The 17,028-nt window shown below is 41.3% G+C and overlaps 1 protein-coding gene across 3 annotated transcripts in view; it reads right to left on the bottom strand.

Moving 5' to 3' along the window:
• Positions 1-271: 271 nt before the first annotated feature.
• pld4 (phospholipase D family member 4) overlaps positions 272-17,028 on the bottom strand; it is a 44,818-nt gene continuing 28,061 nt past the window's right edge. For 2 of the 3 annotated variants that reach the window (XM_080201986.1, XM_080201985.1), the window contains exons 4-11: positions 14,946-15,129; positions 11,739-11,862; positions 10,465-10,592; positions 8,076-8,276; positions 5,650-5,789; positions 4,687-4,849; positions 4,182-4,278; positions 272-2,559 (exon numbers count right to left, since the gene is read on the bottom strand). In XM_080201986.1, coding sequence (XP_080058112.1) covers positions 2,345-2,559; positions 4,182-4,278; positions 4,687-4,849; positions 5,650-5,789; positions 8,076-8,276; positions 10,465-10,592; positions 11,739-11,862; positions 14,946-15,129 — 1,252 coding nt within the window. In that variant the 3' untranslated portion in view covers positions 272-2,344. The remainder of the gene's footprint in view (positions 2,560-4,181; positions 4,279-4,686; positions 4,850-5,649; positions 5,790-8,075; positions 8,277-10,464; positions 10,593-11,738; positions 11,863-14,945; positions 15,130-17,028) is intronic. The other variant, XM_080201987.1, reaches the window with a different exon arrangement.

Genomic DNA, 17,028 nt, shown 5'->3' with positions numbered 1-17,028 from the left:
TTATTGGGTTAGGGCCTGCATGGAATTGTGCTCAATGCAGAATCGATGGGCCAAATAGCTTCCTTCAGCACTGGATCCTATGAACTGTCCATTGTATTTTTATGCAACACTTGAATTAAGTATACACACATTATGTTGCATCATTCATAATTCAATTTACTTGAGGCCAAGGATCTGTCTCTTTACTAATGACTCAAATTGCCATGTCTGAATTGAATGGAAAACAGACTAAGCTCTTTGAAAGTTTAATTTTATTTGCACTGTACAGGGTGAACACAGCTGTAATCTCGACATTAGCACTGTCAGAACGTGTCCCCTTTTATCCTCTTAATGCTCATTGTGCCATGGTTGCAAAGGCACCCATAGCCCTTCTACAGCTCACCTGTGTGGTCAATCTTCATCCTTGGCCACAGACAGTGGAGAACTCAACTCAATCCTGCCTTTGTCTAGGATGAAAACGTAAACTCTTTCCAGGGCAAGATTACCGGATGATAATTGGGGAACTTGTTCTTCATTCTCTACCTTGCTAAATTAAAGAGATTAAATTCAATTGTAGTGCTCTTAATGAGGCTATCTAAACTGAAATCAGTTAACTCAGCACAGATGAAGAAAACAATCTGAAACTTTCCTAGTCTACATGCCAGAATCGTATATCATGTAGTGCATTCATTAAATTAGCCTTTGGAACATATTATACCCAACAAAAGGTTTAGGACTTAATCAATAAAAAATACCTTTATGGGACTTTTCCCTGCCTCAATATACTCGCAGTTAGTCTACCAGCTCATTCTGGAACGTGGAATGGTTTTACATCTATTCCTAATTCAGTTCAATTCTATGCCATGACTACAATAGTTAATTTGTGTGTGTTATTTAGGTTCATTGTGTATATTTTCAAATAATGTCTTTAAAAGACAGCATTTCAGTAGTAACATAAAATTTGCCTAGATGGCCTAGTGACTACTAAAAGACTGTTTAGCGGTGTTCTAAAGAACCATGCTGTGCTGAATGTATAGCCTAAGGAGTTTCAAATAGAATTTGTACAAATTTACAAAATACAGGAAAGAGCACTTTACAGCCAAAGAAGTGTGGGGCAGCACGGTGGCGCAGTGATTAGCACTGCTATCTCACAGCACCAGGGACCCGGGTTCAATTCTGACCTCGGGTCATTGTCTGTGTGGAGTTTGCACATTCTCCCCATGGGGATGTTTTCTTCAGGTGCTCCGGTTTCCTCTCACAGTCCAAAAGATGTGTGGGTTAGATGGATTGGCCATGCTAAATTGCCCCTTAGAGTCAGGGGGATTAACAGGGTAAATATGTGGGGTTAACAGCGATAGGCATGGATGGGGCACAGGCTTGATGAGCTGAATGGCCTTCTTCTGCACTGCACGGATTCTAGTCAATGGGGCATGGCAATTGTTATTTTGTAGGGAAACACATATTGATGGTTCTACAATCTAACTGAGTTGTGGAATTGCTAAATTTAAATATAATATGCTCACCCTGTTGTAACAATGCACGGAGTACATTCACCAGAAGGTATAACGCATGTGAAGTGACTGTCAAAGGCAAAACGAAATGGCTTGAAAATTCATTGGATCAAATGGCCTATTCATGAATAAACACCTGGCAGCTGGGAGATGTTTGACCAGATGGTGAGATTGCTACTCGGTGATATTATAATGTTCCAATTGCTTCCCATCTCTTCTTGAACTCAAACTGTATAAGATCACACTCACATTGCAGGTGAGATGTTAAATTATTAGGTGCTGGGAAATTGAGAATATGTCTCCAGTGTGATGCCAATCAAGGTTATTCCCATCATGCAACACTTTCACTCATGACAGCAACATGGAGATCATTTTGCTGTAACGTTATGGTTGGTACATAAATACAACCTTAGGCCATGTCCTGGCATTACAGAGTGGCTCACAGTTTCAATCATAACTTCCCATGGAAACAGGTTTAAAGAAATGTAACAAAGCTTAAAGTTTATTCATTGGCGTCACAAGTAGGCCTACATTAACACTGCAATGAAGTTATTGTTAAAATCTTCTAGTTGCCACACTGTGTTCAGACTTCAGATTCACAGTGTGTTTTGCATTAACTGGAAAAGCAGTGTTATTTTATTCCCAATAATCAAAACAGCATTAACAGCTTAGCTTGTAGTCACGGACACTGCAAGAAAATATATGTGCTGGCGGTAAGTGACTTTTAATAATGTAATGATTTATTTTTAATCAATTTTCTTCCTCTAACTTCCAACAAAATCCTTGTAGCTATAATTAGTAAGTGGGATTGTGGGGTTTAGTGATTTCCTTTTCGGTGAGGTCCCTACACAGCATCATTGTAGTCCATTCACTTTAAATGGAAATTTGGAATTATCTCCCAGATCATCCAAGGTCACGGAATAGTTGGAATTCCAATCTCTTTGAAAGAGTGCCTTCAGCTGATGGTGAACTGTATCACCGGATTCTTCTTCATTTTCCTCAGCCTGATTAATGAGCAGACCCACACCAGTTGTAGAATTGAAATAGTCAAAAGACCAATTTGAAGTACCTGGAAACCAACAAGATTTATTTAATAAGTCAAAATAGCATTTACTGTTTGAGCAAATTAGAAACTGCCCCCCTCCAAAACCTGAAGAATATATGTAAGTAAAAACAATTGGCTGTTGAATCTCTTTCGCAATCCAAACAATTCTTCATGTCTGCTCCCCTATAATCACAGATGAAATGGTTGACTGAATTTTCCCGACCTGAACATTTCGGATGGGGATAGGGGCTCAGCCCCCGCCATCTGGGTGAGGTATGAGGTCTGCTGCCATTTTACTCCTGAACAAACATTGATTGCCAGCAAATGGGACTTCATCCTGTTACCGGAGGAGAGATGAGATGGGTGAAGTCCAGCCGTAGAGAGCCACTGGCAATCAGATTGGCTGACAGCTCTCCAGGCACTCCAGGCACAGCGCTGCAGTGGATGGAGGAGGAACTACAGCAATGTGCCTGGGACTAAGTTTCAGGACATCACTGGAATTCTATCGCCTCACCTGCCACAGAATCGGAGTGGGCAAAGGGCGGACAACAGGAATGTCTGTTGACCTCAGGCGGGAATTTCTGGTCTCGCTTAAGCAAGGTTGTAAAATCTTGCCAGATGAATAGTGGGGGAGTCCCGGCAAGGGGAGGGCAGGGGATACCTGGGGCGGCGGTTGTGAGGGAATGATTGGAGTCCAGGGGCAAAGGCAGGGGTTGGAGGGAGGGATGAGGTGAGGGAGGGGGGATTTTTGATGGCGGTGTCCCTTTTCTTCCCCAAGATGTAGGTTATATTTTTCTATTTCCTCCTCCCCCTCCATCCCAAATCTATCATCGTCCACTAGCCTAAAAATTGAGGATGGGCCAGAACAGGTCATTAAGTGGCCCTTTAAGGACCTTAGTTTGGGTGAGGGTGGGTCTCCCCCCAGAAGCCTTGCCCACCCGACTGTAAAATTGCTTCCAGATCAGGACGGATGGACTCTCAGAGTGAATCCCATCCATACAATTTCACACTCTTCCACCCCCCTTCCCCCTCCCCAGCTCAAAACTCAAAATACAGGCCCATTACTTGTACATGGGATGCAAGTTTAAAACCTCCACTTTGGAATGAAAATTAACTCATCTACATCAGTGATTCATTTTCAATCAGTGGGGGGGTGGGCATGACATATGCTGGTGACAAGGATGAAATATGTTTTAACAGATTAAAAGATATGAACAAGGAGTTGATCATGATTCAGGAACCAGAGAAATGTGACTGGTTAAGGTTACAATTCTATATTAATATCAACAGAAGCATCCTAGGGTTCCTATTAACTGGTGGTACCAGTCAAAGAATCAGCAGAGAACACAGGCAAAGATCTGAGAATCGTTTCAAAGCAATTACATAATTAGAATAGCAAATTTGGAATTTTGTATTTACCTGGAAATTTCATCAATGCTTTTACTCATCAAATTACTTTGTGATGTAGGTGCTGGGGATGATGACAGTAAACATCACTAACGCTCCAGTTCAATCAAAGCTTATGACATGAATGCCTAAATTACCCTTGAAATGGATTTTTTAATTGTTGAAACATCCTAGAATACTTGATAGCACGACCTTCACAAATAGTTTAGAAAGTGCTGCATGGAAGGTAAAACTCTTACCTATATAAGCAATATTTTCCGTTACAAAATACTTGGTGTGGCATACTCTCGCATAAGGAATTTTACCAAACTTTCCCACAGGAACAATGAACAGTTTCTGCAAAAGGGTCACATTTGTGAAGCATTGTTAAGACGTTGGCTTATTGTTCACCAGCAACGTGTAACTTATGCATAAAACATATCAAAGAATTCAAAGCTTAACTACTAGAAACCCCTCAAAAATAATTGTGCATCTGGTAGAATTTTTGGAAGTCCTAAGAAGTGCAATCAAAGATATTTTTCAATAAATTGAAGGTAAATATAACTTCTTGTAACAATTTTCTAAACAGTTTACTAACATCAGTATTATCATTAAGTTGCTTCATGGAGTGAGTTAATAGTTTAAGAGACTGCTTTTTATCTCCACGGATAATTTGGCTTTCAAACAGTTTTGTAAAATTAGCTGAGAATGAATAAACTCATATTTAAGATTAGTAAAATGTTAGTGAAATAAAGCATTATTCACCACATCAAAATGGACTTTCTTGATATTTCCTAGAGCTTGCAGTGACTGCAGGTAAGCCAGCATGGATTTATCCGTGTGTTTCCAGTATCCAATCAACATCTGAACATGAACATGACGTTCAATAGCTGCTTTTCTCAGTGAGTCATCAATATGTGGCCAATATCTAGATTGTAAAGTGAAATTTAACATTGTCAGGGATCCTGGGAGCCAGCAACCTGAGGCACACTTAGTCGACTCTTAATACAAACAGCGCAGACACCATGCATCCAAAGCAAGGCCTTTTATTACTTATGCACAAGGAGAATTCCCCTCTTCCATCAAAATGGCTGGAGTGGTTCTGACATTACAGAAAAACAGCTCATCAGTTATAGTCAATTACAGCAAATGAGGAACAAGCATTTTGTTCACATCCTTCATTGACATACATATTCGTCAATTAAATCCTGGCTTTTTGCCCTTTCTCATGCGATGAAAAATTGACTTCTGCTAATCCTTTATTTGCATAGCAGATCCCCATATCTCGCCTTTGATATTTTTTATGGGAAAAAATCTGGTCTTTCTCGCCCTCCAGTGAAGATCAAAAGGAAGAATGTTATGAGGCCTTTGCAAAAGAAGATTAGTCTGAAAGCAGACAGGCTCTCTTGAAGGCCTGCAACTGATAACATTCTCACAAACTGTTACAGAGAAGGTATGATTGCTTTAATCTGAGCATTTTAACTTCCACACTTCCCTCTTTTTTGTCCTCTAAGGACAATCTTATGGATCCTCCATGATTTCTATACCCATCAGCTTTCTAAATTCTTTCTCGGTCGGTTTGTTAACTGGGAGGACTGGAAGGAGGTGGGGGGCTGGGCTGTGGATAAAAGAACGAGGACTGCAGATAGAATGGATGCAGCAACCCACATTTTAGGTTTCCAATGAAACAAGAACTGTTATGATGCACTGGTAAATTATCTTACTTACAAGACATGTTGTAGAAAACGTGATGTTGGAAAATATTCCATAACAGAAATGTACAGAAACTTCTTTGCAGAATTGATACCACTGAGAATTGCTTCAAGGTCAGTAGTGCGACCTTTGGCACACAATCTGGAAGGTGAGCTCTAGATGGAATAACAATTTCAATAGCTTGAGCGTTTTTCTACTTAATTACAATACAGTGATTGTTCATAGTTGTCTCTGTATCATGTGAAGGTAATTTGTTATATATCTATATTGATAGGTTATAGAACAAAGAACAAAGAACAAAGAACAACACAGCACGGGAAACAGGCCCTTCGGCCCAACGAGCCCGCGCCGCCGTCCTACTATCTCAGTGACCTATTCATGATTTTAGTCTACGCCTAACGTGCGAGGATCAGGGAGGTCCAATTTAGGGACAATTTTAGTACCCAATCAATCAGCCTAAATATAATTATAACTAAATTATAGCTATACTGATTGCACTCTCTATATCATCCTTGATCCTATTTTAAATGTGGTGCCTTCAACGAACTGATCAAACACTGTCACATCATTCAGTCCTGCAGGATTACACCTGTCCTCGAGATTGCTCCCAAACTTATGGGAACAGAACAGGGTGGGGAGGTGAAGGAGGAAAGGAGCAAGGAAGGATGAGAAAGAAAGGAGAGGCAACGGGAACAAAGAGTGGCAAAGGGAGTAAGGAGAAGGGAGACTGAGTAAGAGGGTGAGAGAAAATTGGAAGAGGAAAGGAGGGAAAGTGGAAGGGTAGAAAGGAGAGGTCAACAGGGAAGGGGCATGGTTATGGGTAGGGGAATAGGAGGAGAACAGGAGAAGGGGAGAAGAGAGGAAAGTTGGAGGAGTGGGATGATAAGAAGGATACGGAAACAGAGATAAAGCAAATAAACGATCTCAGCAATGTGGCAGGCCTGAACCATTGGCTGTTAAGTGTTTGGAGCAGTGTATTTTATCCATGTGAGTTTGTGACTGAGAGATTGAAAGCATTCAGACTGGGGAGACTTGGAAGAAGCAACACATTCTTAGGAGGTTTTTTCTAGTTAATACAGAATTACATAGAGACTGTGGCATAGAAACAGACCAGACAACCCAACTGGTTGGTCTATGCCAATCTATATTCCATGAGGGGCTCTTCCTAATAAATTTACCTCCTCCCAATCTCTAGCCATGTCTGTGAGGGTTGTTTCTTTGAATTCCAGGGATAGTATCCAGCCTGCTTGACAGGAAGTGGCAGACTGTATTAATGGGTCTCAAATACATACAGGATCTACACAGGAATTCATACTCATAGGATCTCTGGCTTGATAAGACTAGTAAGAATTCTCACAACACCAGGTTAAAGATCAATAAGTTTATCTGGTAGCACAAGCTTTCGGAGTGTCACTCCTTCTTCAGGTGACGAGGACCAACACTCCAAAAGCTTGTGCTACCAAATAAACCTGTTGGATTTTAGCCTGGTGTTGTGAGACTTCTTACTGTGCTTACCCCAGTCAAACACCGGCATCTCCACATCATTGATAAGACTAGCCGGTGTTGCATAACAAGTTGTGAAGTATCGTACCCACTAAATGTTTCTTCTGACAGTCTGACTGAAGCTCTCTGCTCAGCCCTCTGAAAGCAGCTTTTGCTAAGCATCACAAGCACATCTCAGCAAGGTGCTCTTTATTGTTCTCACTTGATGCAACAAGTTGTGCCTTAACCATTGAGAAAAGTGACTCCAGTAAACAAGTTTCATACACTACATATTTGTTATGATCAATGACAGTGAATGGCCGCTTGTTTCTCACTAGCCTAAGTCCTTTAGTGATGTCAGGTCAATATGGGGTCGGGGTTCACGCAGTTAGTTAGACAGCTAGGCATGTGGCTCAATGCAGTGCCAACATGTGCAGGGTTCAATCCCCATCCTGGCTGAGATAGAAAGGGGCTTGTCTCTTCATCCTGCCCTATTGTAAAAAAACACAGATAAATAGAAGGTACTGAAGGCAGAGAAGAAACAGCAGGACCAGTCCTAGCCACAGCGCGGATCTCAAAATGTAAAATATAACAGGGAGATGCAAGCAATTCCTGCAGTCATTATAAATTGGGTCACTGTATGTGCAGAGTCTGCACATTCTCCCCGTATCTGCATGGGTTTCGTCCGCGTGCTCTGGTTTCCTCTCACAGTCCAAAGGACGTGCTGGTTAGGTACATTGGCCATGCTAAATTCTCCCTCGTGTATCCGAACAGACACCAGATTGTGGCGGCGGCTGGGAGATTTTCACAGTAACTTCATTGCGGTGTTAATGCAAGCCTACTTGTGACACTAATAAATAAACTTCAAAAAAATTAGCGTATACATCAGCACCAATATTGTGATGAATACTGCAGATTGTCTGACAGCGGTATTGCTTTGAAGACATGTGTCTACTCACTGATAAGTACATTTTTGTGGCAGTTCCATTCAGTTTTACTTCGAGAGGTGTTTCCTTGTTGAAATTTGTCGAAAAAAACGACGGCCAGGGCGAGGGGATGGTGGCATTTGGCAGTCCCAGGATCCAGTAAGCTTCAAAGATTTTGGAGAAATCATTGGCAAGGCAACTGCAGTTGTAAACGACAGCACCCAATTCTTTCACCTATCAGAGATGACAGTAAATGATCCGTGACTATGTTTCATAACATAATAGGAGCCAAATCACCCACATAATTGTAGGCTTGCTCCATACAGCAGTCATACGACCAGACCACTTTCGCTATCTGCTTCAAATCAATTCTTGTGGTTGATTTTCTCAACATGTTGCTAGTTTTCGGAACAAGAGCATTTACATCTGCCTGATTCAAATCATGATGTGGATGTGCCGGCGTTGGACTGGGGTAAACACAGTAAAAAGTCTGACAACACCAGGTTTTAGTCCAACCGATTTATTTGATAGTAAACTCACAAGCTTTCGAGGGGACTCCCTCTTCGTCAGGTGAATGGAGAGTTCTGGCCTTGATCATTGATGAAGACGAACATCTCACCAGGGCTATCCCCACACCCCCACTTCTTGCCTTCAGACAACCACACAACCTCAAACAGACCATTGTTCGCAGCAAACTACCCAGCCTTCAGGAGAACAGTGACCACAATACCACACAACCCTGTCACAGCAACCTCTGCAAGACATGCCTGATCATCGACATGGATACCATCATCACACGTGAGAATACCATCCACCAGGTACATGGTAAATACTCTTGCAACTCAGCCAACATTGTCTACCTGATATGTTGCAAGAAAGGATGTCCCGAAGCATGGTACATTGGGGAGACCATGCAGACGCTACGACAACGGATGAATGAACATTGCTCGACAATCACCAGGCAAGACTGTTCCCTTCCTGTTGGCGAACACTTCAGTGGTCACGGGCATTCAGCCTCTGACCTTCGGGTAAGCATTCTCCAAGGCGGCCTTCACGACACACGACAGCGCAGAGTCGCTGAGCAGAGACTGATAGCCAAGTTCCACACACATGAGGATGGTCTCAACAGGGATCTTGGGTTCATGTCGCACTATCTGTAACCCCCGTGACTTGCCTGGGTTTGCAAAACCTCACTTACTGTACTGTCTGGAGACAATACACATCTCTTTAACCTGTGATCAGTGCTCCTTCCACACACATTGTCAGCCACTTTAGGACTTGAACAGCAGGTTAGGTGTAAAGATTCGCATTCTAATCAGTAATCTCTAAACTGTCTATGCTTTATATGCTCTGTCCGAGGCCAGAACTCTCCATTCACCTGACGAAGAGGGAGTCCCCTCGAAAGCTTGTGAGTTTACTATCAAATAAATCGGTTGGACTAAAACCTGGTGTTGTCAGACTTTTTACTGTGATTCAAATCAACCAGTGCATGTTCAGATTTGAGATTGTTCTAAAACTGTTAATTATCATGTTGAACTACTGCTCCCATAGCTGATGTGAAATTGTATCTGATTTACATTGTTAGAGCTAACAGTGCCAGCAGATACCAAATATTTCTACTTCATACCATCTGCTGCAACTCAAGGTGACAAAATATATCAAATGCTGCTCCTAGTAAATCCAAATTGTAGATTTTGGTGACGCTGTGAACATAAAATTTCAAGTTCTGTTGTTTTAACATCAGATCCACAGGAGGAACTGGATAATTCAGCTTAAATTGATGGCATTTTGTCAGAATCATTTACTGATCCCATTCAACTCAATAGCCTTTTTCATAATTATTTTTACTTTTTGGGCTGGGTGGGAGGTTAAGTGTTTTCAGGGTAGTCGTTTTCAAGATCATACAGACAGCTTGGATACTCACGGGATTGGTTTTCAATCCAGGTCATTTCTGGGTCTGGACTCTGTTGTGTCTGCATCTCAATCCCTATTGCCAAAATTCCACATATTTACTCCGCTAATCCCTCTCACGTGCACATCCTGTGACACTAACGAACAATTTACCGTAGCCAATCAACCTAACCTGCACATCTTTAGACTGTGGGAGGAAACCAGGGCACCCCGGAGGAAACCTACACAGACATGAGGACAATGTGCAAACTCCACACAGTCACCCAAGCTGGGAATCGAACTCAGGCCCCTGGAGCTGTGAGGCAGCAGTGCTAACCACTGTGCTACTGTACCGCCCAAAATGGGATACAACATCAAATACCCTGTATGGGATTTGAACTCAGGACCTCTTGTAAAGTCACTAATAATTGCACCCAAAGTGAGAAATATACCCCTACACCAACAATCCAATGCTGTTGAACACTCAATGATTAATAGGAATGCTTTACTACTGAGAAGGTATTACACTAACCTGAGTAAGTGCTCGCCAATCCATATTAGCACTGCCAATATATAAATGTTTCTTGTCAACAATCCAGAGTTTTGTGTGCAGCACGCCATTCATTAATTTATGAAAATTCACTTTCCGTATCTGGATTCCTGTAATTTAAAATAGTCTGTTTAAAATATGGAGCATCGGAGGCAAATTCTACATTATTGTAACACCAAATGATACCCATTAAACACAACAACTGAAGGTTTTTGGAAAGAAGAATCTTTATAAATACGTCTGCGAATCAATTTTCTTCTTTGCTGGATTGTTATTTTTTATTAATTATTTTCCCATTTAGTTTGTAATTAAGTACACTTACCAATGCCTGGTATGGAGTATACAATAGGAGAAAACAGTGCTGAAAATCCAAATCTTTAAATAATTTCTCATAGGATCTGGGTGTCACTCACTGGGACAGTATTTTTTACACACTCCAAATTGCCCTTGAACTGAGTGTCTTGCTGGACCATTTCAGAATGCATTTTAAGAGTGAACCACATTGCTGTGGGTCTGGAGTCACATATAGGCCAGACCATTGAGAACAGCAGATTTCCTTTCTTCCCTAAGAGGCATTAGAGAACCAGATGGGATTTTGCAACAATCGATAGTGGTTTCATGGTCGTCACTGGATTTTTTAAGTCCAGATTTTTCCAATTTCAAATTTTGCCATCTGCTGTAGTGGAATTTGAACATAGGTCCCCAGAGAATTCCCCTGGGTTTAACTAGATTATTAATCCAGCGACAATACTGCCATGCCACCCCAATACAAACAGAGAATGCTAGAAATATTCAGCAGGTCAAGCAGCATCTGTGGAGAGAGAAACAGAGTCAACGCTTCAAGTCTACAATCTGCACTAGTCCTGACAAAGGATCACTGACCTCTATTTCCCTATACAGATGCCATTAGATGTGTTGAGCATTTCCAACACTTCCTGCTTATATTGGAGAAAAAGAAACCCCTTTAGCCAGTCCTCCAGAAATCAATTAGGCGCTTGTGAGTCTCTTATTCCCCTTCAGCAAGAAACCCAGCAGCATCTATCTGAGATCTGGTTTTGCACAACATTAAACAAGACTTTTTTTAAAAAATCTTAAGTTATGAAGAAAGCATAAACAACTTGCTGAGCAAAAAAAAAATCTATGTCACAGCAATAAACTGATAATCATAAAAAAGAATAATTAATGAAAATGACCATTAAAAAGAGCCAAGCAGCAGAGTTAATGCAGCTGAAATTAAATAGATTGCTAAGCATTACCTTTTGCCTTTAGAATATTGAGGTCAGTGGAAAGTTGATGTGGGAAAGAAAGTGTACTTGATACAATACGCACACTGACATTCTTTAATGGCAAATTCCCCAGTTCATGAAGCAGGATTTCACCCTGGGAAAGTAAAAACAATATTAAGAGCACAATGTGCAAACAAAAAAAATCATTCAGCCCACCCCCTCCATCAGGTAAAGTACAATATGTATGTACTGAAAATACCAGGCTAACACAAGTGGCAGGGAGGTGATTAGCATAAATGCAAAATTAAAAATATGAAGGCAAGTGGAAATGAGCAACTAGCATCTATCACAAGTTAATGCAACCCCTAAAATAAGCCTTCAGTAATTCTTTAGTAATACTGCTTCCTGGGGGCTGGTTAACTCAGCTAGCTAGATAACTAGCGTGTGATACTTGACAAAGCTGAATTCAGTCCCTTCACTGGCTGAGGTGCCTGCCTCTTCCTTTTGCCTGATCCATCACTTCTCAGCCTTTTGGCTAATATCGAGCATCAGATCAAGCCCAGGAATGGGGTGCAAAGTCCCATCTTGTCAGCTTGGATCTTGTGTGTTTCTCCCAAGGAACCTTGGATTGGATTCAATTAGATTTTGAATTTGGTTGTTAGAGCAAGCAACATATGGATTTGGATTTGCCCCATCCATTCCTGAGCATTGGCTTTGTAACTTTAAGGGATGGAGTAAAACATTAAAAAGAAGATGGTGACATCCATGATCAAACAAGCCTCGGTTGGCAAGGATGCTGCCTGAAAAATGATAGAATTGTTCCACACTTTCACAGCTTAACATTGTAAATGTTTAACCCCAACATTAACGGGAATAAAAAAAACGCAATGCTTTTGTTTGTGTCATAGAACATGGAGCTAATGCTACCTAGTGGTGGAAGTACCTCATTACCGTGCAATCGAACTTTTAATCTGTCAATATAAATACATGCTGAGTTTAAATAGAAGGGAACACTTGTAATGAACTTATTGCCAGAAATTCTAATCCAACGTAAATAGTTTAAATAAAAACTCTTCAGTTTATCTTATGGCACAGAAGGTGGTTACTAAGCTTTTTATGTTTGTGCTAGCTATTTGAGAGGGTTGTTTAAATTAATCCCTCACTCCATTTTCTCCCCAGTCACCTGGCAAATTAATGCTCTTTAGGTATATGTTCAATTGCTTTCATAAAGTTCCCATGGAATTCATTTCCACCATTTTTTCAGGCAGTGTATTCCAGAATAACACCTCTCTCTGTGAAGAAATTTCACCCCTGGTTCACGTTTAATTGTATGATTTCTGCTTGCCACCCTGCTTGGGAGTTTCTCTTTACTTGCTCAATCAACACCTTTAATAATTTTGTATTCCTTAATTAGAGCTCCCTTTAACCTTCCCTGCCTGAAGGAGGACATTCTCAGCGCCTTCAATTTCTCCAGATAACCACACTGCCTTCCTTCTGAAAAGCCCCCCCACTGTTCTAAAAAGCGGTCCCTATGTTTGTAAACACTAGTCCAGCTGAGAAATAAGTGGGAAGGTGGTGGCATAGTGGTATTATCACTGGAGACCTGTTCTCCTGCGACCTGGGTTCAAATCCCACCATGGCAGATGGTGAAATTTTATAATGGGGAATTAGCTCAAACGGTAGAGTGCTTATGGAACATGCAAGAGGTAGCGGGATCAATGCCCACATTCTCCAATGCTTTGGGGGTACCATGGTGGCACAGTGCTGCCTCACAACACGAGGGACCTGGGTTCAATTCTGGCCTTAGGTCACTGTCTGTGTAGGGTTTGCACATTTTCTCTGCGTCTGTGTGGGTTTCCTCTAGGTACTCCGGTTTCCCCCCACACTCCAAAGATGTGCAGATTAGATGGATTGGCCATGTTAAATTGCCCCTTAATATCAAGGGGCTAGCAGGGTAAATACATGGAGTTAGGGGAACAGGGCCTAGGTGGAATTGTGGTCAATGCAGACTCGATGGGTCAAATGGCCTCCTTCTGCATTCGAGGGATTCTATAATTCTGAGAGTCGGAAAGATTTAGTGCACCTATTTACAATTCCATATATTTATTTAACTGCCTTCTCAACTTGCCCTCCCACATTTAAAGATTAGTGAAAATGCACCTTACCCCACCCACCCTCGCTTTTCCCCTCTAGATTACACTGCATCTTCATGTTGTTCCTCCAAAAGCGCATCGCCTCACACTTTGCCGCATTAAATAGCATCTTCCACATATCTGTACATTTCACCAGTCAGTCCATGTCTGCCTGAAGTCTGCTGGTTCCTTGGTCACTATTCACAATGTTGCCAACTTTTAGAATATTCTCAAACATCATAACCCTATACCCATATCATATGTAACAGGATAAACAATCGCCTAAATACCACCCTCCCGTGGCACCCCACTTCATACTTCATGGTTAGGAAGAACATTCATTCATCTCAGTGTTCTGTCTCCTATTCCTTAGCTAACTTTTTACCTCAGTTACCACCCTCTCTTTAGTATCAGGTGCTTCTATTTTCTGATTAAGTCCGTCGTGAGATATTTTATCAAATGCTTCTGAAAATCCATACATACATCCACTGTATTACCTTCAGCCCCAAACGTCCCCGTTACTGTATCAAAAAACTTAACCAAATCAGGCACAATGGCCGGATTTTTACCGGCACACCCGCCCCAAAATCGGGATGAGCGAGACTCACAGGTTATCACACAGCAATTTCTCTTGGCTTCAGGTGGGATCTTACGAGCCGTGGCAGTAAAATTCCGGCAAATTTGTTTTTAACAAATGTATATCTCTGACTAACCCATGCTTCTTCAAGTGAGAATTGTCCTTAATAATGGTCTCTAGTTTTTTAGTTTGTCATTATACTGAATGGCCTGTTGTGACTGGGTTTATCTCTCGACTCTGTTTTGAACAGGAATATAATCTTTAAAGTCTTCGAGTCTTCTGGCATTGCTCCAATGTTCAAGGAGGATTGAAAGATTGCGGTCAGGCTATCTCTTATCTCCACCCTTGGTTCCTTCAGCAACTTATGAGCATATCTCATTTGGACCAGGTGGCTTGTTGATTTTGAGCAATGTCAACATATATAGCAAGTCCTTTCTATCTTTCTATTTGGATTCCAATTTTTGATTGATTTTAAATGCATAATAGAGAGCTCAGAAGTACTAGATAAACCAGAACAGATGTACTTACAAATTTGGAGGTGGGATCAGTCACATTTATATCATGTCCGGTCAGAGTCCAATAAAAAGAGGCAATGTCCAGGCTGCTGTTTGCTATATTGATCAGGTTTAACCAGGAGTCGTAAGTCGATTGGTATTTTGTAGCATTTTTATTATAGACGACACCATCTGGGACACTCTCTGTAAGGACAAAGCTGAAAGAACAGTGTGGTTCTCTGTTAGGTGCTCAATGTCACAGATCAGCATTATCTAGAAAATCCATTTACTTGGACCTCCTCTAACCTGACATTGGACTAGAATTGCCAGTAGCAATTCCAGCTCAGGCCCGCTCCTGACAGGGTCTAGAACTTGCAGAATGGGAACAGCACCAACAGTCAACTGAGACCGGCAATTTCAGTATCAGTTCTTTAAGAGTGGAGCCTTCTGACTGCTTTTGGGATGTTGATGGGATATAGTCAGAAAGCCTCAGTTTTATTCCAACATCCTGGAGGGAGGACAAAGCCTGGAAGTAAATATTGATGTCACTTGCCCTTCTTTGTCCAATCTCTGGACACAGGCCAGAGTGGTATTCTTTCAAAGGCCACCCCTACACATATGAATGTATGTGGATGGAAAAACACTCATCTCCTAATACAACACTTCAGCAAATTCCTTTAAAATAATGTTTCTCAGCGGTTCATAAGTGGACAATTGTATATGTTGAGAAACATCAATCCATGGAAATGTATGTGTGTTAGAAGTCACATGTGGCAGACATCTGAACTACAAAATGGTATTCTAATCATGCTGTTCATTCTTAATATCTTTACCATGCAATCCTGTTATTGGCAACTCCTATAACTGGATTTGTCTTTGCAATGTCCAGCCTTATATACAAGTATGTCCCAAAATTAGGTTTTTGATGTTTATAGGGGATGGCAAACTGTGAAAGAGCGTACAACGGACTGAGGAAGGGTAAAAAATAGTTTAATGGCATGAGTGAATAAGTGACTCATATCGTCCAAATTAGGGAAATGTGAAGGGGCACATTTTGGGAGAAGATTTTTGAATGCAGACATAAAAATTTTTAACTTTATGGGGCTCACAGCACCAGGGACCTGGGTTTGATTCCATTCTTAGGTCACTGTCTGTGTGGAGTTTGCACATTCTCCCTGTGTTTGCGTGGGTTTCCTCCAGGTGCTCCAGTTTCCTCCCACAGGTCCAAAGATGTGGGGGTTAGGTTGATTGGCCACGCTAAATTGCTCCTTAGTGTCAGGAGGATTAGCAGGGTAAATATGTGGGGTATGGGAATGAAGCCTGGGGGTGATTGTGGTCGATGCAGACTCAATGGGCCAAATGGCCTCCTTCTGCACTGAATCTGGGGATTCAAAGATTCTATGAGCTGTGGAAGGGCAAGATTGAAAAGATGATAAAATTAAATGCAATTCTACATTCTGTTAATGGATGCATTATATATAAAAGTAAGGAATTGAGATTGGATGTGTACGTTATAAAGAAAGAATTGCAACATTTTTCTCCAGAACTGAAGCATTTATGGGTGAATATAATGGATGTTTTCAAAATTTTGACAGATTTTGAGAGGATAAAGTGAAAGATTTTTGTTCCCATTGATTGGCAGATTAGTTAAAAGAATTGTCATAGGTTTCCAGTAATCACTGGAATAACAAAAGACAAATTAAAAAGATTTGTTTTGCTCAGTGTTTTTGAAACATCAAACACAAGTGTTACTGAAGCAGAGATTATGGGACCAATTCTCTCGATCTTTGCCCCCAGCAAATATTCATTCTCTGTAGAACAAAAGGCAGGAAAGTTGGAAGCAGAGACTCAGTCTGGAAAAGTTCCACTATCTTTAGGTTCCATTTGCTTTTCCGACAAGGAGGAGGTGTGGAGTAGGGCCTGCGTGAGCTCTACACTAACATATGAATGAGGTGGAAATGACAAAAATAGTTGATGCGGGAAGGGCTGTGGATGTAGTTTATATGGACTTCAGTAAGGCATCTGATAAGGTCCCACATGGCTGACAGGTATAAAAACTAAAATCACATGGGATTCAGGGTGGGCTGGCCAAATGGATACAGAACTGGCTTGGTCAT

The sequence above is a fragment of the Carcharhinus amblyrhynchos genome, chromosome 14 (assembly GCF_965287045.1).
Source record: "Carcharhinus amblyrhynchos chromosome 14, sCarAmb.v2.hapA, whole genome shotgun sequence".
Classification (NCBI taxonomy): domain Eukaryota; kingdom Metazoa; phylum Chordata; class Chondrichthyes; order Carcharhiniformes; family Carcharhinidae; genus Carcharhinus; species Carcharhinus amblyrhynchos.
Note: the sequence above shows the minus strand (reverse complement) of the source record. Positions and strands in the feature narration are given on the sequence as shown.